The sequence below is a fragment of the Oncorhynchus kisutch genome, linkage group LG5 (assembly GCF_002021735.2).
Source record: "Oncorhynchus kisutch isolate 150728-3 linkage group LG5, Okis_V2, whole genome shotgun sequence".
Lineage (NCBI taxonomy): Eukaryota > Metazoa > Chordata > Actinopteri > Salmoniformes > Salmonidae > Oncorhynchus > Oncorhynchus kisutch.
Window position 1 is genome coordinate 54,268,145 of NC_034178.2, and position 24,701 is coordinate 54,292,845.

Genomic DNA, 24,701 nt, shown 5'->3' on the forward strand with positions numbered 1-24,701 from the left:
TATACAGTACACACACACATATACAGTACACACACACATATACAGTACACACACACATAAACAGTACACAACACACATATACAGTACACACACACATATACAGTACACACACACACATACAGTACAACACACACATAACAGTACACACACACACATACACAGTACACACACACACATACATACAGTACACACACACACATACATACAGTACACACACACACATATACAGTACACACACACACATATACAGTACACACACACACATACAGTACACACACACACATATACAGTACACACACACACATATACAGTACACACACACACATATACAGTACACACACACATATACAGTACACACACACATATACAGTACACACACACATATACAGTACACACACACACACATACAGTACACACACACATATACAGTACACACACACATATATACAGTACACACACATATATACAGTACACACACACATATATACAGTACACACACACATATATACAGTACACACACACATATATACAGTAACACACACACATATATACAGTTACACACACACATATATACAGTACACACACACATATATACAGTACACACCACACATATATACAGTACACACACACATATATACAGTACACACACATATATACAGTACACACACACATATACAGTACACACCACACATATACAGTACACACACACACATATACAGTACACACACACACATATACAGTACACACACACACATATACAGTACACACACACACATATACAGTACACACACACACATATACAGTACACACACACATATACAGTACACACACACATATACAGTACACACACACACATATACAGTACACACACACACATATACAGTACACACATACTCTGAAGATGAAACAAGACAGAATATAATTGAGTAGAAATGTCCTTACCCTCACCTTGGTTGAGTGGGTCCTGCTGATGTAGGTGCAGGTGTGAGTGGATGTGGGAGTGCTGGTGGTGATGCGGTGTGACGTTGAGCATCTGCAGCCTGGCGGCCGGGTCGTTAGCCACAGATGCCATCCTCTCAGCATGGAGCCTCTCAGCAGTCAGTCGCTCAGCGTAGCTAAGCTCTGGACGCATTTGGGGCCCGGCCAGGGCCAGTGCCTGCCTCTCCCTCTCCAGGTGGTTCTGCATGACCGGGTGGAAGTGGCCAAAGGGGTGGTGGGGCGGCCCAGCGATATGCGGCAGGGCCAGGGCTCCATGTCTGGCAAAGTGCTCCATGGGGTTGGCTGATGGATGCATGGTCTCCATCTCTGGGGGCTTGACCTCGAAGCCAGGCTTCATCCTCTCGCGGAGCTCCCTCTCCCGGAGGTTACGGAGCTCCCTCTCTCTCAGGCTGGGCTCGGCGGCATACAGGCCGGGCATGTGGTATGCCAGCAGAGGGTCCCCGGGGGACAGGGACACGAAGAAGGGGTGGTTGCGATTGTTGGGGGACATGACGTGGGGTCGGGCGTACTCACTGAGGGTGCGCAGGGCAGGGGTATCGGGGCCGATGTAAGGGGGCACAGCGGCCACACTGGTGGGGGGCTGCTCGAAGGAGGAGCGCATGTGGACCTGGCCGGACATTTGGACATCACTCATACGGCTGTCGTGGGACGAGCTGGAAGCTCTCTGGAAGAAGAAGAGGCTCATTAAGGTGGTTCAAATTTGAAAGAAAACAATGTATAGAGTCCTACAGGTATCCAAAACATCCAACTGATATCATTGTTGTACTACTATATAATAATCAGTGGTGTAAAGTACTTAAGTAAAAATACTTTAGTTGTTTTTTGGGGTATCTGTACTTCACTATTTATATTTATGACTACTCTACTTCACACAATCAAAAGAATGTACTTTTTACTCCATACATTTTCTTTGACACCCAAAAGTACTAGTTACATTTTGAATGCTTAGCAGGACAGGAAAATAGTCAAATTCACGCACTTATCAACCGAACATCCCGGATCATCCCTACTGCCTCTGATCTGGCGGACTCACTGAACACACAGATTATGTCTGAGTGTTGGATTATGTCTGAGTGTTGGAGTGTGCCCCTGGCTTTCCGTAAATTTCAAAAACAAGAAAATGGTGCCATTTGGTTTGCTTCAAATAAGGAATTTGAAATGATTTATACTTTTAATTAGACTTTTGATACTTAAGTATATTTTTGCAATTACAGTTATTTTTGATACTTAAGTATATTTTAAACCAAATACTTTTAGACTTTTATTCAAGTAGAATTTTGCTGGGTGACTTTAACTTTTACTTGAGTCATTTTCTATTAAGGTATCTTTACTTTTCCTCAAGTATGACATTTTGGTACTTTTTCCACCACTGGTAATAATATAATTGATAACATTGTTGTACTAGTATGTAATAATATCATTGATAACATTGTTGTACTAGTATGTAATAATATCATTGATAACATTGTTGTACTAGTATGTAATAATATCATTGATAACATTGTTGTACTAGTATGTAATAATATCATTGATAACATTGTTGTACTAGTATGTAATAATATCATTGATAACATTGTTGTACTAGTATGTAATAATATCATTGATAACATTGTTGTACTAGTATGTAATAATATCATTGATAACATTGCTGAGATACATAGACATCATGTCAGTTATGTCAAAGAAAAAAAGGAACAGAGGGAATATTACTCACAGCATTTTTGTCTTCCTGCCTCTCTCGTTCCCTCTCCCTCTCTCTGTCCTTCTCCCTTTCTCGGGCATTGTGCTCAGCCTCTCTCTTGGATCTCTCCACAGCCTCCTCTCTCTTCTTGGCCAGCTTGGATGAGGCCAGGGGAGTGAAGAACAGGTCTGTTCTGGAGCACGAGTTGTAGCCACGGTCCAGGTGTTTGAAAAATCTGAAATGAATCAAACAGCATATATAGCAATCACACAACAATATTGTTTGAGAACATATGTAATTCAGATGAACAACATCTGTTAACATTTGAGAAACACAATGGCCACAATTAACTCTGTAAAGGAGGCCCATCTTACAGGACTGCCTGGAGTGATGTCATGCAGTAAGTACCGTGCTGATTGGCTGGCGTGACTGGCGATGTTGACAACCAAAGGTTCCGGTGAGGGACTTCTTGGTGGAGGGGGCGGACTCTCAAGCTCCTCACATTCATCCAATGGCTCCTCTTTAATCTGGACATGTGACCCTCCAATGCCAATGGGGTTTTCGGGCGAGGGGCGTAGGGAGGGGAAGGAGGGCTGGAGACTAGGGACTGGACCCATGGTAGCGGGAGAAGAGGCAGAGAGGACAGGGTGCAAGGCTGAGGGGGCAGAGCAGGAGGGCAGGGAGGAGTGGGGGTGGGAGTGGCTGCCTCTGCCAGGGAGGTTCTGCAGCTGCGTGAGCACGGGAGGCTGGGGTGGGACTCCCTGCTGCATGGGCAGGGATTGGGGCATGAGCTGGAGGGGGGGTGGAGGGGCACCGGGAGGGTGCTGGTTGGGCAGGGAGTTGAGGGGCTTCAGTGCTGGAGGAGGGGGCAGGTTGGACGGCATCTGCGGGAAAGGGGGAGCAAGGGAAGAAGAGAGGTGTGGTGGCTGCTTGTGAGATGGAGGGATGGGTGTGGTTGGGGGTGGTTTGAATTGGGGCCCGGAGGTGAGGGGGAGGGCCTGGGGGAAGGAAGGTTCCCTGGGAAAGTGAGGAGGGGGTCGCTGGGGGTGGGGGCACTGGGTCGGAGCACCATGGAGGGACAGGGGCTGGGTGGGAGGCAAAGAGCCAGGAGAAGGAAGAGGACCCTGGAATACAGGAGTTGGAGCATGGAAGGCCTGTCCCAGCGGAGGAGGGACAGGTGAGGGGCCAGCGAGAGGGTGAGAGGGGGGTAGGGGTCGGTTGTGTGTGGGACTTGTCTGGTAGCTAACTGACTGACCAGCCTGAGCAGAGGTGGCTGAAGGCTGGAGAGGCTCTGGGGAGAGGGTTGCCTGGGCCTGTACCTGGCCAGGCTCTGCAGAGGGAGAGGTACCCTGGGGAGGCAGGGATGTGTTTGAGCCTGCAACCCGTGGTGGAGGAACAATCTGTGGGGTCTGTGTTTCAGCAAGGGCAGCAGCAGGGGCACTGACGGTCTCTGCTGCAGCCTGGTGGGCACCCTGGAGCTGCTGGGCAGAGGAGTCAGAGTCACTCTCGTTGCCCTGGCGAGGGCTGGGGATGCTGGGGGAGGAGGAGCGGTTGTCCTGGTCGATGTCTTTGGTGTCGCTGCTGCCGTCGTCCTGGGCACTGCGGTTGTCTGAGCAGCTCTCCTCCTCCACCTCACCCCTCTCTGCCTCAGCCTCTCCATCGCCCTCCGACCGGCACTCTGCCTGTTCACCCTGAGAGGAGGATGGAGACACAAGGTTAGAATTGTTGGTGAGGGGAGGTTCTCATCATGCTAATGTTACCCAAAAAGAGCCACTGGATAGATCTAGTTACACCCAACAATGTAGCTTAGTGCAGGAAGATAAGACATCAACAAAAGTTTCTGAGAGCTGGTTTAGCTTATTTTGCTTCTCTCTGATCTTGCACCTTGTAGCTGTCATTGCTTTCCTATTGTCTTACACTCTGTCTGACCTGCAGTATCTTCGTCCTTTTAGTTGGTGTTCTCTCAGGCTCCTCTGGGTCCTGGGCTGCACTCTCCCTGGAACGTTTAGTACTCTTTGGTAGGGGCGCCTCTTCCTTTATCTTCTGTTGGATGGAAGGAATATAATTCACTTATTCAATTCAGTTCTACATGACTATACAACACAGTAAAAAGTATTTGGACAAAGGGGAAGCCTTGGTCTGAACGGCAGAAATACAACTAGATGTTATGATTGTATATGATATTAGGTGTACTTCAATTCACAAATGCGCCATTACTGTGCATTCAAATCTATTTCCCTTACTTCAAAAATAATATATGTGTGTGACTGTACCTTGCCAGGCTTCTTTGTGTTATCAGTCTTCTCTAAACAGGAGGTTCTGGATGCGTTGGAGGTGGAGCTAGCTCCACTGGGGGCGGGAGAGGGATGGCTACTGGACTGCTGGTCTTCACTGGTAGGAGAGCCGGTCAGCCTCTTGTGGCCACTTCTTAATGAAGACAACTGGAGACAGATACAACTTAGAGTAAGTATTGAAAGATATTATAACAACAATTGAGAGAGAAAGATAATGATGATGGTGGTAGGGAAAGAGAGAGAGGGTGGTAGGGAAAGAGAGGAAGGGTGGTAGGGAAAGAGAGCGAGGATGGTAGAGAAAGAGAGAAAGAGAGAGCAGAGTGTGGGTGGCATGGAGGAAGGGAGGTATACACAAGATGGGGCTAAGATGGGCGGTTCCCAGGCTTACCGGTGTTCTGCTGCGTCGCGTCCTCATGCCGTGCTTCCCGTTGCCCTCCTCTTCCTCTTTGACAGGTTTGAACATGAAGGGAGGGTCAGCAGGCTTAGGGCCAGGCGGCAGGCGGCCATGTTTGTTGTAGTAGGTACGACAGGTGGTACACAGGAGGATGTTATCCCGGCCTCCGTGCTGCCAGTCCTTAGAGGCTGAAATTAAAGCATTGAATGGGATAAACTTTATTGATCACAAGAGGAGAAATTTGATTTGTCATCAACATAGGACAGAAACATACAGTACATCAGAATCCATTGAACTGAGCACCGGTGGCTGGCAGAGCAAGTATGATACATGACATCAATGCAAACCAATAGGATCAATGGGGGAAATAAAGAAACGGAGTTAAGCGATACTCACTGGTTGTGGCACAGTGTCCACAGGTGCCTTGCTCGCTGTCTTCACTGTCCAGGTCATCCTCACTGGCTGAACTTATGTCCACTGCAGAAGAGAGAAGAGATCAGATTAAAGACTATACCCACTGCTATTCATTCAGACAAAGACTATACCCACTCCTATTGTGTTATCTACAGTTACTGGACTAGATGATAGAAAAATACCCTTAGTTTCAGAATGGGTGGCAAGGAATAAGTTAGTCCTAAATATTAAAAGCATTGAATTTGGGACAAATCATTCACTTAAACCCTAAACTTCAACTAAAACATAAATCATGTGGAAATTGGGCAAGTTGAGGTGACTAAACTGCTTGGAGTTTAGTCATGGTTAAAACATACTGATACAACAGTAGCTAAGATGGGGAGAAGTATGCCCATGAGAAGGCGCTGCTCTACCTTCTTAAAAGCAACAAGGCAGGTCCTACAGGCCCTAGAATTGTCACACATGGACAACTTAAGTCATGTGGTCCGGTGCCACAAAAAAGGACAGTTGCAATTGGCTCAGAACAGGGCAGCACGGCTGGCCCTTGGATGTACACAGAGGGCTAATAATAATAATATGCATGTCAATCTCTCCTGGCTCAAAGTAGAGGAAAGATTGACTTCATCACTACTTGTATTTATGAGAGGTATTGACATGTTGAAAGCACCGAGCTGTCTGTTTAAACTACTAACACACAACTCAGACACCCATGCATACCCCACAAGACATGCCACCAGATGTCTCTTCACAGTCCCCAAGTCCAGAAAAGACTATGGGAGGCACACAGTACTACATAGAGCCATGACTACATGGAACTCTATTCCACATCAGGTAACTGATGCAAGCAGTAGAATCTGATTTAAAAAATAGATAAAAAAATACACCTTATGGAACAGTGGGACTGTGAAGCAACACAAACAAAGGCACAGACACATGCATACACACATATGACAACATACGCACTATACACACACGTATACATTGATTTTGTGTTGTAGATACAGTGGGGAGAACAAGTATTTGATACACTGCCGATTTTGCTACTTACAAAGCATGTAGAGGTCCGTAATTTTTATCATAGGTACACTTCAACCTCTGAGAGACGGAATCTAAAACCAAAATCCAGATAATCACATTGTATGATTTTTAAGTAATTCATTTGCATTTTATTGCATGACATAACATGCTTTGTAAGTAGGAAAACCTGCAAAATCAGCAGTGTATCAAATACTTGTTCTCCCCACAGTATATTTTATTTTAATTTGATTTATTTTTACCTTTATTTAACTAGGCAAGTCAGTTAAGAACAAATTCTTATTTTCAATGATGGCCTAGGAACAGTGGGTTAACTGCCTGTTCAGGGGCAGAACGACAGATATGTACCTTGTCAGCTCGGGGATATGAACTTGCAACCTTTCGGTTACTAGTCCAACGCTCTAACACTACATGACCAAATGTATGTGGACACCTGCTCGTCAAACATCTCATTCCAAAATCATCGGCAATAATATGGAGTTGGTCCCCCCTTTGCTGCTATAACAGCTTCCACACTTCTGGGAAGGCTTTCCACTAGATGTTTGAACATTGCTGCAGGGACTTGCTTCCATTCAGCCACAAGATCATTGGTGAGGTCAAGCACTGATGTTGGGCGATTAGGCCTGGCTCGCAGATGGCACTCCAATTAATCCCAAAGGTGTTCGATGGGGTTGAGGTCAGGGCTCTGTGCAGGCCAGTCAAGTTCTTCCACACTGATCTCGACAAACCATTTCTGTATGGAGAACGCATTTTCCACTGCTCCAGAGTCCAATGGCTGCGAGCTTTACACCATTCCAGCCGATGCTTGGCATTGCGCATGGTGATCATGGGCGTGTGTGCGGCTGCTCGGCCAATGGAAACCCATTTCATGAAGCTCCCAACGATCAGTTCTTGTGCTAACATTGCTTCCAGAGGCAGTTTGGGACTCGGTAGTGAGTGTTGCAACCAAGGACAGAAGATCTTTTCACGCGCTTCCGCTTCAGCACTCCCATTCTGTGAGCTTGCGTGGCCTACCACTTCCCTGCTAACCCGTTGTTACTCCTAGATGTTTCCACTTCATAATAACAGCACTTACAGTTGACCAGGGTAGCTCTAGGAGGGCAGAATTTGACCAACTGACTTGTTCAAAAGGTGGCATCCTATGACGGTGCCACGTTGAAAGTCACTGAGCTCTTCACTAAGGCCATTCTACTGCCAATGTTTGTCTATGGCGATTGCATGGTTGTGTGCTCGATTTTATACACCTGTCAGCAACGGGTGTGGCTGAAATAACCGAATCGACTCATTTGAAGGGGTGTCCACACACTTTTGTATACATAGTCTACATCTTTGTTAGAAAGAATACAATATTTTCCTTGACTGGGTGATGCTGAATGTAAAAACGGCTCCACTTACCCCATTATGCCCTACCAGTCCTAATCTGTGTCCAGGAACCCGGCCATAAAATAAGCTAAATCTTAGAGGAATTGAAAACCCCCGGCACTCACTGGATTGGGACTGGGAAGGGGTGTTCACAGTGGCAGCGGTGGCGCGAGTCTTGGCCTTGCGTGAGGACGGCTGTCTACGGTGCTGACGGTACGGCCGCGTGCCTGTAGCCTCAGGCGTCTTCTTCCAGTGATAGTAGAATGTGATCAACTCCCCCTGCCAACAACACAACACGTGATTTAAGAAGAGGGCACAGTGTGCAGATTCCAATGAAGATACAGATAAAGATATTGAATGTGTTGCTGGAGTGTGTTACAGGTTTTGGTTTTTCCAATTATGTTTTGCCACGTATAGCACGTTAGCACGTAGGGCACGCCAAATGATGTCACATCGTTAGTGTCGTGTCTCTGACTTGTCATTAAATGTGAAGACTGTTTTTTTATCAAATCAATTCTCTATAATTATTATTACGTGATTAAACTAATAATGTAAATTTAATTAACTAGGAAGTCAGGGCACCACGGAACATTTTCAGATTACTACATTTGAATTTTCCAAATATAACTCTTCAAATTTTAATATCTGATCAATTATTCTTCTATTAATTAATTATTATTATTACCTTCCGTCAGTCTCATCTGAACTTCGTAAAATTCTTGGTTATCTGCACAAACCCAGACTCTACTATGAATCATCCATACACAAATTGGCTCAATTATTTATTTACTAACTAATTAAACAAAATACATATTAAAGAATATACAGTACATAATAACATTATACAGTAAATACCATCCCTAGTGGACTAAACACAAACAGTTTGGTTATAACACGATAGATTCAGAGAGAAGAGAAGGGGTTTTTGGAAGGAAGACTACGGAACATTGGTCTCTATCAGACCTGGAAAGCTATTCTCACATAAATACATATGCCGCTAACGATAGCCCATTCGGAAAAGCAATGAACTGTATTTAACGTGAAGCTGGCTTCGATAGTTGAGCTGGTGATGTGAGGCTCTGGTTTGCCCAGTCGATGTCGCCCTCGTCCTTTGTGGAGTCTTCCGGATCATCGTGTTAGGTTCACGTGGTCTGAGAGGTTCATCTCACTCTGGAGATGCTTCCTCGTCGGTCAGTGTTCTCGTACTAGATTTGCGCATATATTCAGCTGCATTCTGATATATGCTAGTTTAGTATGCACTTCTTCTTTAGGTGATCAATTGTTCAGAGTTCATATCATTTCACATGTGGAGCAAGCTCTCACGTTTCCTGGCCTGTAAAGTTGAAATTAGCCCTTTTCAATGTGAAGTCTTATTTGAAGTCTTATTTGGAACGGAGTTGGCTTTTCGTCACAGAGGCTTTTATTCAAGAGTTGAAAAGAGGTTGGTTCATCATTTCCAACCAATGTCTATTCACTTCGGCGTGGCTACTGACTTAGTTCAACTTTACATGGGAGGCCAATTCTCTCATTTTAAAGGTTAACATCACATCCTTTCGCAAATAGTTTCATCTTACTCATTCATTTTATACAATAATTAGATGCAAGCCTCATAACTGAGGCACCTGTATAAACAGAGTTAGGGTAATGTTGCTGTATTGTCTTTCATCAGGTCATAAACATGAAACAAAACGGACCAGGTCATAGCTGGCTTCTCCACCGACCGTTTACACATTCTCCAATATAGGAATATTGTTACATTCTCAAATTCTGGGATTAGATAGAATTTGGAGGGAGAGTTCCTTTGTTCTACTGTGACCCTCTCTCTCCCATACGGCATGGTCAAGGAGACACGACGTGGTTGTAAAGTCATAAAAACTGCTGTTAACATCTCTGCTAGCCAATTCACTGAAAGGGCTAGCGTCATGACATTATGTATGTGTTACACCTGTGCTGATTGCCATCTCGTTAGTCAGAAGGTATTTCACCTATGCTGGCCCAGGTGATATTTAAGAGTGGCTAGCCCAGTGATCTTGAGAGATGTGGAGGGTCAACAACTTTTAGTTGGCTCTCCCTATTTGATTTCTAGAAAAACATTCCTTTGTCTGATCTTCCATGTTTTCGTCTTGATCCACAGTTTCGGTTTGCTTCCTGTCTTTAAATTTGGTATGGATTTTTCTTTTCTTTGTCTCTTCTTGGGCAAAATTTAGTGGACACTCGTGGTGGGTGGCTTTTAGGTTCCAGTTGTTGTTGCTTGTCAACTATTAGTGGACACCCCCATGAGTGTCTTTCAGAACCCCTCCTGGTTGTTGTCAGTGACTTTGTTAGTTCCCCATCCTGTTTGAGTGAAATTATTTGGTTCTTACTGGGGAACGTAACAAGTATATCAGCAAGTACATCAAATAAGAAGGAACTACTTACTGCATTGCAAACAGTTAGGTCTGTTGATTGTGTGTACGGTATATTTATGTTTAGTTATATGTCTGTTATGTATAGACAGACATAAGACACAGTATGAGAGTAAAATATATTACACCAGGTGTTTTCATTTACCGTTTTCTTGTTGGGCAGCAGCTCTTTGCGAATCCTGAAGAAATTCTTGCCGTACTGTCTCAAACCTTTGATGAACCGCTTCTGTTGATTGTAAAGAGATTGTGGGTGAAATAAAAACAGTCAACAATATACCATGCAGTGTAAACGTGTTTCATATTGTTTTCCTATTGTCTATGTTACACAATGGCCATAATACATATTGGAGTAACCCGATGTAACCACAGAGCAGCCCTAACAACACATAGGGCCATATTCTGTCTTGAGCGATTAACTAAAATATCTGAGCAAATCTCACGTTGACATCAATGAATGATTTATGCAAAAGTCAGAGTTACAATGCTCATCTCAATTATAAATCAGGCCCAAGTGCCTAAAGTTAAACATGGTCTTTGGACCTGAAGTAAGCATGGTGCAAGGCTGCTTTACCACATCATCTTCTGACCAACATTTCTCAATGAGTTTGGGCACAGGTTTCTTCACTAGGCGCTGGAGAGCTTTAGCTGCGTCGTAACAGCTGGCGTGTAACTGTAGAGGGAGGGAGACAATCAAAGATCACCTGAGAAGGGTTCAAGATCTTATTTGTAACAATATATTGTTTTTGCAATTGTACACTATATTTTTTTATAAAAACATTTCTCTACAATGTTTAAAAAACAAAAACAAAAAACTATTACATTTAAGTGGAAAAAATTATAAATGGGAACGTGAAAATGAAATGATCTCATTGTTCTATTTTATATTCCCATTTAAATGCAGAAAAGTATTCCTGCCCACCATGTTTAAGGCGTTGAGTGTGGTGTCGTCACGAGAGGCCGCCAAACACCCGTCCTCTGTGGATCCTCCGTCACACATCCCTGCAAACGCTGCCATGCTCCTTCAATCAGGAAGAGACATGGAAGATAAATAAATCCTGCTGTGCAGTCAGTCAGGATGACAAGCATGACAAACATTGTGCACTACAGTCGCCTACAGAAGTGTTTTTAAATTACATTATCTTTAACAATAATGACCTGACAGGCTAGCTAGAAGAACTCTGATAGGACAAGTCTTTATACTAAATGACAACTAAAAACCAGCAGCAGTCAAACTGAAACAATTATGTTCGACACACTACTTAATGATCATAATAATGCACTTCACTCTTACTCGCAACACCAGTGTTATGCAGGGCTGACAGACATCAGGTTTGGTATGAATCCCATCCGTTTTTAAATCTGTCAGGGTTGCACCATTCATCACACATGAGATACACTACGAGTGTAGCCTGGTCCCAGATCTGTTTGTGCTGTATACCCAACAACAACCACAGGAGTTGGCTATACAGCACAAACAGATCTGGGACCAGGCTAATATGAGTGTTGCTGAGTCGACACGAACCTGGCAGCTCTGAGGTACATGAGGAGGTCACAATCATTGACCCCTGGCATCCACACCAGCTCTTCATTCTCTGTCTGAGTCTGAACACCAAACACAGGGCGTGGTTGCAGCTCAGGGAGCTTAGCCTGCATACACACAAATAATACAGACAGATAAAGACCATGTTTGTCTCACTGTCACAGACAGTTGATTACAGTGATATGAGATATGCACCATGTATTTCACAAATACATACAAATATATGTCAGGTTATGACAGCGAGATAGTTTATGACATACTGTATGTATCACGAGGCTCTCAAATTTTGCAACACTAAACCAATGGAGATTGTTGAAGACATAACGGTACTGCTATACGGTAAGTTCTCCAATGGGCAATACATTAGAGAGGGACAGCCTGCTTAAAGGGGGTTAATAGACTATTACCTGATGACTTGATCCCACTCTGATCTCCCCCTGCGTGCTGTTCAGGCTCCTGGAAATAAGGCTAATTCAGTTATAACATATAACAGTTAGATATTACATTGTTATATTGTTATTGTGCATAGTATCCTCTGTTATATTTGCAACTGATTTGAACAGAATAAAAACTAAAATCAAGAAACATTTTATTAGAGAATCATTGAAAATGAAAAGGCGTAAAGCTCGCTCACCATTAAAAACTCATTGTTTTATTCAAGTCACATGTTGACAAAATGTCACTATCAATTGTAGTATCAATCAAGTGAACAGTGTAATTGTAGGTAGGTAGCCCAGCAGCTAAGGAATTGGAGCATTAGCAGAAAGCTTGACTGTTTGAATCCCGAGCCGAGCGCTAGAAATAAAGAGGGGATTTGATCTGACAACTGAAGGGCTGCTGGGTTCACATCTTAACAATCCCCTACCGTTGGGCCTTTGAGCAGGGCCCTTAACCCCACAACATGCTCTTCATCCAGGGGCGCTGCACTGTAGCTTGACCCTGTGCTCCTCTCAAATGTGTGTGATGTGTGCTATCAAATTTCTGTTGTTTGCTGTAACATATGGACAGTTAAATTGTATTGCATTGTAATGTTTATAACCATATAGCAATGTTAATGTTCTGTTCTAAAACAGAAAAAAACTAGTGCTAGATACATCCCTTTTTCTGACATACTAGTGCATGCAACATGCAAAGGAATTAAACATATTTAACACAAATCACAAGGCAAATAGGCTATGAGCCTAACAAAATCTTAATCCCTAATCCTAATCTAAATATTTCATATTACTGGGTTAATCTTGCATTTCAATTGGACAGCGGTTTCCTTTAATCCCGCCCATCCATCAGTGAAAGCCAATCTGAATGCGGCTATTACGTTCCCTCCAAACATTACATAAACGAGTCCTGTCTCCAGCCACTTGCAATGCTTATCACACTTGCCTTTTTACAAAATAAGCATAGACTGAAGCGTGTTGCTTTGAAGCTTATAACGCATACTTTACATTTAAAATAAGCATCCTCACATCGTCATTGTCTATTTACGTGGCCCGACAGTCTCGCAAAATGGAGTATTGACATAAGTCTTTCCCGGGAGCCGAAGTGAAAATCGACAGAAACCACAAATCTGTGACAGCTGAATTGACACAGATGACAGTAATCCACTATGCACCACGTGATCAATTAAATATATTTAGATACTGAAATATTTTAGCCGTACGATAGATTGCTAACTTTAGCTACATGGATCGAGCTAACGCCATCGCGACCATTGCAATTCCAAGTATGTCATAAAAATGGCAAGGTAAACACAGAAATTTAAAATATTCGCGTCTAAAACAATGTAAAAATGTACGAGGCAACGCCATTACCTTCTCGGACTGAACAGGTCGTCCATGTCGGAGGCTCTTAGTGTCGTTTTTAGGTTGACACTGCCAGCGTAGTGGTCGATACAAACTATGCTATTCCATACTACTCAAAATGGAGGCTAAGAGACGATTTTTTTCTCCCTAGCACTAAATTGTGCAGTGACCTCAGCCCCACGCTCAGCATTAAAAGTTCCGCTCTCCGTAGATATAACGGAGCATGTGCCGCGGTCGCTAATAGGATAATCTACTGTAGTGTCTACAGAGCCATGCCCCAGAGAGCATCGATACCAAAATATAGAACCGCTTCGAACGCAGACATTATTCAGAGCGCCAGGAAAACTGTAGAGCGCGAGAATACTGAACAGGTTCACACCTGGATACATTATCCAGCCCAGACTAATATTCCAGGAATACATATTTTAATAATACATTATAGAACAATGGCAGAATAGTCACACCGGTCACCCTTATAATACATATGCTTGACAATCAAAACATGTACACATCTTGCAAAAGAGTAATGACCACAGGGAAATGGTTCAGTTCCAAACGAATTAGTGTATTCAACTACCTTTATACTTTCCCAAAACATTGGTTATTTTGCTCTATATTTATATAGTAAGAATAGCAACTAATCCAAATGTGCCGACCCCCCCCCCCCCCCCCCAACAAAGTGCCAGAATTGTAAGTAACTAGTCTACACAGACACCTTGTGATTCTAGGGCAGCAGAATACATGTAGACTAGGGTAGGTAATGTATGCATGTAACCAAAACCTATGGTCATGGAGTGTCACTTCATATACCTTTCTAGCTGCCTTGACGCGTGTGTAACTCAGTTTGTTCCGTAAGCTTCTTCAGCATTTGCAAGTAATCTTTGGAATGTTTGCTAAACTGTTATGTGCAAGTGTGTGCCTATATGCCAATGAGTATGCGCCCATTGCACTCAGTTAAGCCAGCGGGTTCCTGAAGTTCTTCCCAGCAAAGACAGCCTTGTCTCCCAATTCCTCTTCAGTTCTGAGAGGAAACAGACAATACAGTTTAGCACAAAAGCAATATTCAAAACAGTTATGAAGTGTATAGCTTAGTCTGCAGTTTATCTTCAGTGTCCATACTGTATGTGATCGTTTGTCTATTCTAGTTGTAGCAGCAACATTTCACTTAATCAAGTTCTAGTACATGCAAATTATTTGGCAAATAAAGGTGATTCTGTATAATGGTGAACTAAAATTAAACATTTCCCCAATGGTTATGCAATCCAGGATTACCCGGGTAAAAAACATGATCAACAAGAAAATAAATCCAGCAGAATAAAAATGACAAGCATCACAACATTACAGCCTAATCAAAGGTCATGAACCCTCACCTGAGAATCTGGTTGTACTTGGCCAGACGCTTAGAGCAGCAAGGAGCCCCAGTCTGGACAAACAGACAGGGCAACATTAATTACATAGCAATAATGTAATGTAACAAATATAATTTAAAATCAATCATAATAATGATTCCTTTGGGCAGCCCCAAACCTGTCCAGTGCACAGGCCCACCACCAGATCAGCAATGAAGGTGTCCTCAGTCTCCCCAGAGCGATGGCCGACCATCACTCCCCAACCACTGGACCGGGCCATCTTGCACCTGGACAGGGGAAAGAGGACTCATGACGTGGTTAGAAGTTCACACCGTTGGAAAATTGCATCATGCAAGGCTCACATTAGACTTACAACTGGCAGGTTGTTTGCCTTGACTCACATGACATAACGGTTTGTAGACAGTCATGAAAATATCAATTTAATGCTCATCAATGTATAGTATAATTACAAACTCCTAAATCACAGGTATTTTCTCAGGTCCCCCCCCCCCCCCCAAAAAAAAGGCTGGGAAAAACTGAGGTCAGAGCTCCTCTTGAAGTCACTATGGAGTATAGATAGTGTGTGAAACTTACGCGGCCAGAGACTCCGTCAGAGCCGATCTGGTTGACTTTAAGCAACAGGCAGTTGCAGGCATTGGTCACTGTGAGGTCATCACCCACCACCTGGATCTCCGTGCTGCCAGTGAAGTTGGACCACGCCTCCCAGTCATCCTGGTCAAAGGGGTCCTCAATGGACACCACTGTCACAGATGGGACATAGAGCAGTGATCACCGAGTGGAAAGTCATGGTCCTGTACATTAAAGTAGACTAAACCATAGAATAGGACATTGTGCGTCATTTCATTTGCCAACCATAATATTGAACTTTGCCCAACTCCATTGTAGCGTAAACTGATTCAAAATATATTTTGAGATATGGATGGAGAAAATTAACTACACGACAAGCTGTAAGACAAGGCATGTGTGAGCGTGTTTTGAGCAACAGTATTTTACTCTTACAGTACTGACTTTCACACCATGTACTCACTGGCACAGGCAGGATGACCTCGGGGTTCCCAGGAAGATCAGCGATGTGACGGTACGAGGGGACACCTTTCTCTGCTGCGCCAGCCTTAGACACCGCCAGGGAAATACCCAGGATGGCGTTGGCACAAAACTTGGCTGATGTGCAAAAAATAAGAATAAATGCAAGTGAAATTGATAAAAAAATAACCTCATATGGGGCAAATATTGAGTTATTTAGCTGACAGAACTCATTCAGTGTGACTTACAATCAATGCATTTAACTAGGTACAACATGTCTTCCGCATTTTAATCTGAAACTTACACTTGTTCTCTGTGCCATCCATGTCAAGCATGATCTGATCAATTTTCTCCTGCTCAACCACAGACACATCCTGAGATGAATAACAAACAAGTTAAGCACATAGCATTTAAACTGAGGAACAAGGGCTGCATTAACTACGAGTATGTGGCAGAGTGGGCACTAGACCTGTTCATCTTTACCAGGTAGGGAAACATCAACACGAGCAAAGACAACATTCCATGTCATTGCACATCAACTTTCAAGAAGTATTATTTCTACTGTACCTGACCAACGATTGCAGGTGCAAGTGCAGAGTTAATGTGGTCCACGGCTTGTGAGACACCTGAAAGGACAATGAAACATTACAGACGAACAGCCTTGCCACTCTGCAGCCATCTGGCATTGCCATCAGCCAGAGGGATTGCTTCCGGTGAAATTAATGAAAGCTGCTCTACTGCATGCGTTGTGCTCATGTTGTGTAACATCCAATGGCAGCGTCCAACTGCAAGAACGGCAGAGATTCAAGCCTCGATGGCTGACACGCACATTCATTCCATATTGTGAATTTAAATAATGTGCTCTGTAGCAGGTAGAACATCACAGTGATGTTACGCTGATGGCAAAGCAACGCATGCAGTGGAGCTGAAATGTAAGAAGCATTGACAATTGGGGGATTTAGAAAGTAGCAATCCAAGCTACCACCCAGTATGCTTTTTCAGAAACTAAAACAAATGTACCTCAGTCAGAGCACCATTCAGTTTTTTAGATTGGTGAATCATGCAACCATTACTGTAACAAAGGATTAACTTCACACACAAGGATGCATTCAGAGAAAACAGATTCCATTATAATCATATTATGCAGTTATAGTATATTAACCACCTTTCCCAAGGTAGCATGACTTGTCATTGTCCCTGAGCTCCAGGGCTTCATAGATACCAGTGGAAGCGCCACTGGGTACAGCTGCTCTGAACAGACCTGGGAGACAAGAGTGACAGATATAAAATAGCGTTTGTCATGAAAAGTTGGACAAACTATAGCAGTGGTTCCCAAACTGAGGAACACAGGGTTAGGCCAATAGCAACATTTACCTTTGTCAGTGTAGAGGTCCACCTCCACAGTAGGGTTGCCACGAGAATCAAAGATCTCCCGGGCATGAATCTTCAGGATGGACATGGTGCTCAACCTTTGGAGGAGAAAAGTCTAAATATATTTAAGACTGCTAACCAGAACTTGTAGCGCACGATCAGGCCTATAAACATGATACTTCAATGTCCATTGTGCAACCTCTAGAGCCTTAAAATGTGAATCAGCATGTTTATTTCACAGTGTATCAGTCATTTGAGGTATCAATGTTTTTCACATACCATCTAACCTTAAGTCAAGCCAATGAAGGCATGAACACCACCCCCAAATGGCCTTGCTATATCAGAGGCCCTTTGTTGACTGCTGAATACAAATCTACTAGGTCCAGTAGAACCTCCGGCTATTTCAGTCAGTGGTGGTTAAAAATGACTTTCACTGCATGAAGAGTCCTTTTCCTAAAAGTGTCCTTTCTGGTTGCAAGCTTAGTGTTGCTAGCTGTAGGTTATTAGCTACTGTCCATCTCATGAATTACATTGCACTGTACTAGACCGAAGCAGTGGTAAGGCATCTGTCAAGGCTAGAAGGACTACTGAATGTCAGACAACATATTGACAGTCAAAACCCAATATGTATAATTCTGAATGTTGTAGGTCCTCTATTCTTGGCATTGACATTGGATACATTTTTTCAAAAGATACCTACAGGGATTTCAAGTCATCCAATTGACATGAGATCCCCTAGTAATCCTGTCAATGGAACATCACTTTAACTTGGTGCAAATAGTCTCGTACGTGGGTTGAGAACGCAAACTAGTAATTTACTGTGTCTTGCATCAAGTATATTGATTAAATGTCGGGTCTCCAAAGTGGTTAGCTAACTTCAGAATTCTAGTCAAACTTGAATTGAAATGTTGTAGTAACTTTCAAACTTTGCACGGATGAAACAGGAGTGGCTAGACTAGCGGAAACGCAGGGGAACTTTGTTGAAAAGTTACAGAACAAGGGTTAGTTATAAATTAACAAAGGTTTGTGGACACCTCTAAAAATAAGTGGATCCGGCTATTGCAGCCACACCCATTTCTGATAGGTGTATAAATTAGAAAATGAGAGCCGCACACTCTAGGAGCTCAGATGCAAAAATCTTATACCAACGTTTCGACAGCCAAGCTGTCTTCATCAGGGTATCACAAACACTGCGGGATGACTCGTTTATATAGTGTCAAAAGACACAGGTTTCTGTAATCATGGCCAGGAGTGGCCTAATATCATTGGTTAATAATCAAATATTAAAATGTCATACAAAGAACAGCATACGATCATAGATTAATTTGACTATACAAGTTTACAAACAATTACAATGGCAAAGTCACAATAATGGCTTCAGATCAAAGTCCACGTTGAGACCGAAGGGCGCAAGGGTCTTTAAATTAAAGATCCAGGCAGCCTCTCGTTTTAACAATAAATTATCAAGGTCACCCCCTCTCCTAGGGAGGGTGACATGTTCGATGCCAATATAACGCAGAGACGAAATCGAGTGGCCTGCCTCCAAGAAGTAGGCCGCAACTGGATAAGTAAAGTTTACACCTAACGGTGCTACGATGCTCTGAGATACGTACTTTTAATTTGCGCTTTGTTTTACCCACATAATTATTACCACAAGGATAAGATAAATAACTGCCTTAGTGGAGCACGTAATAACACCTTTTATTGGGATCGATTTCCCTGTTTGTGGGTGTTTGAAGGATCTACATTTATAAGTGCCATTGCATTGAGCACAGCCATTACATTTGTAATTTCCATCCAGTAGGGGCGCAAATAGACATTGTTCAGGAATATCTTGGGGTGGTAAATCAGAGTTTACCAAGTGGTCTCTGAGATTTCTGCCTCGCGAGAGGTGTATAAATTAAACCACACAGCCATAGACAAACATTGGCAGTGGAATGGCCTTACTGAAGAGCTCAGTGACTTAACATGACACCGTCATACGATGCCACCTTTCCAACAAGTCAGGCTGTAAAATGTCTTCCCTGGTCAACTGTAGGTGCTGTTATTGTGAAGTGGAAACTTATAGGAGCAACAACAGCTCAGATGCAAAGTGGTAGGCCACACAAGCTCACAGAATGGGACAGCTGAGTGTTGAAGTGCGTAGCGAGTGAAAATCTGTCCTCTGTTGCAACACTCACTACCAAGTTCCAAACTGCCTCTGGAAGCAACATCAGAACAAAAACAGTTCGGGAGCTTCATGAAATGGGTTAACATGGCCAAGCAGCCGCACACAACGCTAAGATCACCATGCGCAATGCCAAGCATTGGCTGGAGTGGTGTAAAGCTCGCCGCCATTGGACTCTGGAGCAGTGGAAACGCGTTCCCTGGAGTGATGAATCACGCTTCACCAACTGGCAGTCCGACAGATGAATCTTGGTTTGGCGGATGTCGGGAGAACGGTACCTGCCCAAATGTATAGTACCAACTAAAGTTTGGTGGTGGAGGAATAATGGTCTGGGGCTGTTTCATGGTTCAGGCGCCTTAGTTCTAGTGAAGGGAAATCTTAAAAGGTACAGCATCCAATTACTTTCTAGATGATTCGGTGCTTCCAACTTTGTGGAAACAACTTTTTCAGCATGACAATGCCCCAGTGCACAAAGCAAGGTCCATACAGAAATGCTTTGTTGAGATAGGTGTAAGAACTTGACTGGCCTGCACAGAGCCCTGACCTCAACCCCCTCGAGATGAATTGGAACATCAACTGCTAGCCAGGTCTAATCGCCCAACATAAGCACCTGTCCTCACTAATGCTCGTGACTGAGTGTAAGCAAATCCCCGCAACAATGTTCCAAAAGACCAACTCAATTAATGCCCACGATTTTGGAATGAGATGTTCAACGAGCAGATGTCCACATACCTTTGGTTCTCTTTGGAAAGGTCGAAGAACAACTCAAAGCTCTGTCTTCGAAACCTGAAAACACACCTTGCGCTTCAGTTGTGAAAAGCACCTGCAGATCCAGGCTTAAATTTTGTCATAACAATGGTCATTTTCTTACAAAACAGATACATGTGGTTAGTCACTTACCTTTGAATTAAACTAGAAGTCAAGGTGAGAGGAAGTGCAGTCTTTCCTGAGTAATGCTGGCGAGTTGTGCGTTAAGTTCTGGGAGGTGGAAAAAAATACTTCCACTCCGTCTTTTTCTGTGTTTTGCTCTTATTCTTCTCTGGAATCATCAACCAGAGCTCTCCACCCCGCCCTCTATAGTTTAGGAGTAGGGCCTACATGTCATGGGTTTGTGCTTTTGATTTACTGAGAGTAAATCATAAATAAAATGATACTAGTAAATAGATACTGTATCTGGGCTGACATAACATGTCATCTTCAGTACAGATAGTTATTTGGCCTATACCCCAGTATACTTTGAGCCTTTGCCTACATTAAATTGAGCACAAAGTCAAATTGCCAGTATTCCAATTCTCCCACAGGACAACTACATCTGCTAATCTCCCTGTTCCCCCAAACCCTCTTACTCACTCCATCTTCTTGAAACCCACATCTCCCCCTTTCTTTTTTCTGACAATTTGTAACCTTTGTGCTTTTACTCTCATACCCTCAATCTTCCTCTCTCCATTCTAGAGAAAATCTTCTACTATAATATGAAATGTATAGGCAAACAATCTTTAAGAAATAGAAACAATATTGAAAGAAAATGGAGGAAAGAAAGCTACTATTCCCCACCCAACTCCAGAAGCCTAATGAGATTTGTTTTTCCTCCCCAATGTAATCCCATAAAATTAGTACTAGGCCCTCTATCAGAGAAGGCTATGGGAGGAGCTATAGGAGGATGGGCTCATTTTAATGGCTGGAATGGAATTAACGGAACGGAGTCCAACATGTGGTTTACACATGTTTGATGTCTTACCGTTCCATTAATTCCATTCCAGCCATTACAATAAGCCTGTCCTCCTATAGCTCCTCCCACAGCCTCCTGTGTTCTCTATGTGTAACCCCTGGTGGTATGCAGGCCTACTGTATGTTGCTCAATTCATCGTTAACTCTGGTTGCTGTGTGAGTGTATACTGTATGTGTGAATATAAATTTTTCACGCAGGCTCCCTGCCTGTTGCCCAATATCTTACAGCTGGCAGGCACAGCATTCTGTTTACTCTATACTGTAATCTGTGACTTTTATGAGCTGAACAGCACCAGGAAGTCGTATATGGTCTTGCCAGTCAACATGGCTTTTTACTACATCCACTTTTATGCAATATCTTATTGTTTATCAAAGACAAAATGTGTTGTTGGTCAAATGTAAATGGACTGAAATACTTTGTATTTGTCTTTATGAGAATGATGAAACCACATCACATCAGGGATAAACGTACAGTACCTTCAGGGCGGTGTGTTTGTGTGCCTTGGTACCCATGGTAACGCCAGTGTAACAGGATTCTCACCATCCCCACAGGGTCTGTCTGTTCCCCCTTTCCCCCTCTGTCTGTCTGTGTACCAGTAGCTGCATCATTCCCACAACCCCTACTCCACCTGTAGCTGGAACATGACATCTGTCTCTGGGTGTTGTTCTTTATGTAGCCTATTGTGTATGAATGCAGGTAGGTACCTGAATATCTGAGTGAGGTTACAGGATTGACAATGTTTGACAAGTAGTTTGTGGTTTAACCACTGTGCAATCAATGCAAGGCAGATGTCCTGAGTAGGAAGTTGAATCAGCCAGTTAATTGGCTTGTTTGGTTGCTGCTTTGCTTCCCAGATTCACCTGGTCCCATGGGGTTCTAGTCATTTGAACCCCCTGTACTGCCCCACCTGGTGCACAAACACCTGGGGCCCAATTACCTGAGAATGCAAGTCAGAGCACAGCCTTGTTGCTGGGGTGCATGTGTCCTCTGAGGATTACCCCATGCCCACTCACACCAATTGGAAGATCTCACAGTCTTTGTCCGCTATTATACAATGGACTGGAGTTCAATATTAGATCTAATTAAATATTTGAATATTCAGTATATTGATTGAATAGTTTATCCCCAAAAAATTAACTCTGATATTAGTTACTAGTTTTAGTGACTGGTTCTGTATTGCATATTCATGGTTTTTGGTGAGGTGAGATTAGCTGTGTGTCATAGAACGTGATCAACTGATTTTGAATTGCGTTGGTAAATGCTATCCCTTGACTTTGGCACCCTGTAAAAGCACTTTAAATTGACAAAAACATGACAAATAATACATGTTCTGTTTCATTGAACTGTTATTTAATAAGAAAACATATGTAAGTCCTTTATGCTACAGAACATATATTTGTATGTATTGTCAAAACTCCTGGGTGCTAGCAAATTGGCTTGTCTCATTGGTGATGTGCAGATGTCAGAGGAGGCTGGTTAGAAGGGCTATAGGAGGACAGGCTCATTTTAAGGCTTGAATGGAATCAATGGAACCAAGTCAAATGCATTTTTTCCATGTATTTGATGTGTTCGGTACCGTTCCATTACAATAAGCCTGTCCTCCTATAGCTCATCTCACCAGCCTCCTCTGGTAGAGGTGTAGTGACATGTTTTGGTGATTAAGAGATATCTATTATTTTGAATGCTAGACAGTAAACACAACTATTTAATCAAACCAAAAAATGCATACTAGTATAATGTGTGTCCCTCAGTTTTATGTCATTGGTGTTACAGCCTTGATTACAAAGATATACAACGACCTTGAGCATAATTTCAAGTGGCAAAATGTTATCGGGGGAGGAATCTATTTTAAACAAAATGATTCTCTAATAACACCCTTTTAGTATGTCCTAAATTATTCGTTGATTTAGAATGGGAAGATGTACCCAAATACATTTAAATTAAATAAAAACTAGAAAACGTAAATCATTGTTTTCCCCAAAATGCCATGCACAAATGCCACCATAATTCAAGAACGACCCATAAACTTCCAGCTGGGGTTAAAGGTTTGTACTTAAAAGTAAAGCTGGCCTGGCAGTCATTTCAGGACCACCATGTCTATGACGTCATGGGCATTTGTCAGTTTCACCTGCAGTATTTACAGCAGTGTTCATATACCCCTTTTCCTGGGACGCAGGCTTTTGTTTCAGCCCAGTACTAGTTCAGCACACCTGAGTTTAACAAATCAACTAATCATCAAGCCCTTGATCAGTTGAGTGAGGCACTGTATGTTAGTACAGCCTTAGAGAATATGTTCAGTTACTGCTTTTGAGAATATATATACAGTGCCTTGCGAAAGTATTCGGCCCCCTTGAACTTTTGCGACCTTTTGCCACATTTCAGGCTTCAAACATAAAGATATAAAACTGTATTTTTTTGTGAAGAATCAACAACAAGTGGGACACAATCATGAAGTGGACCGACATTTATTGGATATTTCAAACTTTTTTAACAAATCAAAAACTTAAAAATTGGGCGTGCAAAATTATTCAGCCCCCTTAAGTTAATACTTTGTAGCGCCACCTTTTGCTGCGATTACAGCTGTAAGTCGCTTGGGGTATGTCTCTATCAGTTTTGCACATCGAGAGACTGAAATTTTTTCCCATTCCTCCTTGCAAAACAGCTCGAGCTCAGTGAGGTTGGATGGAGAGCATTTGTGAACAGCAGTTTTCAGTTCTTTCCACAGATTCTCGATTGGATTCAGGTCTGGACTTTGACTTGGCCATTCTAACACCTGGATATGTTTCTTTTTGAACCATTCCATTGTAGATTTTGCTTTATGTTTTGGATCATTGTCTTGTTGGAAGACAAATCTCCGTCCCAGTCTCAGGTCTTTTGCAGACTCCATCAGGTTTTCTTCCAGAATGGTCCTGCATTGGCTCCATCCATCTTCCCATCAATTTGAACCATCTTCCCTGTCCCTGCTGAAGAAAAGCAGGCCCAAACCATGATGCTGCCACCACCATGTTTGACAGTGGGGATGGTGTGTTCAGAGTGATGAGCTGTGTTGCTTTTACGCCAAACATAACATTTGCATTGTTGCCAAAAAGTTCAATTTTGGTTTCATCTGACCAGAGCA

At 43.0% G+C, this 24,701-nt stretch overlaps 1 protein-coding gene across 13 annotated transcripts in view; it reads right to left on the reverse strand.

Moving 5' to 3' along the window:
* Positions 1-20,875, reverse strand: part of LOC109891601 (arginine-glutamic acid dipeptide repeats protein) — a 33,999-nt gene extending 13,124 nt beyond the window's left edge. For 4 of the 13 annotated variants that reach the window (XM_031825411.1, XM_031825417.1, XM_031825407.1 and 1 more), the window contains exons 1-24: positions 20,755-20,875; positions 20,587-20,640; positions 17,691-17,785; positions 17,482-17,577; positions 16,884-16,942; positions 16,621-16,690; positions 16,321-16,454; positions 15,867-16,033; positions 15,451-15,559; positions 15,294-15,346; positions 13,933-14,944; positions 12,532-12,580; positions 12,107-12,231; positions 11,504-11,603; positions 11,156-11,254; positions 10,730-10,810; positions 8,305-8,458; positions 5,765-5,845; positions 5,363-5,556; positions 4,954-5,121; positions 4,598-4,723; positions 3,089-4,371; positions 2,714-2,915; positions 949-1,663 (exon numbers count right to left, since the gene is read on the reverse strand). In XM_031825411.1, the coding sequence (XP_031681271.1) occupies positions 949-1,663; positions 2,714-2,915; positions 3,089-4,371; positions 4,598-4,723; positions 4,954-5,121; positions 5,363-5,556; positions 5,765-5,845; positions 8,305-8,458; positions 10,730-10,810; positions 11,156-11,254; positions 11,504-11,603; positions 12,107-12,231; positions 12,532-12,580; positions 13,933-13,958 (3,403 nt within the window). In that variant the 5' untranslated portion in view covers positions 13,959-14,944; positions 15,294-15,346; positions 15,451-15,559; ... (6 more) ...; positions 20,587-20,640; positions 20,755-20,875. The other 9 variants (XM_031825410.1, XM_031825416.1, XM_031825406.1 and 6 more) reach the window with 5 other exon arrangements.
* Positions 20,876-24,701: the final 3,826 nt, after the last annotated feature.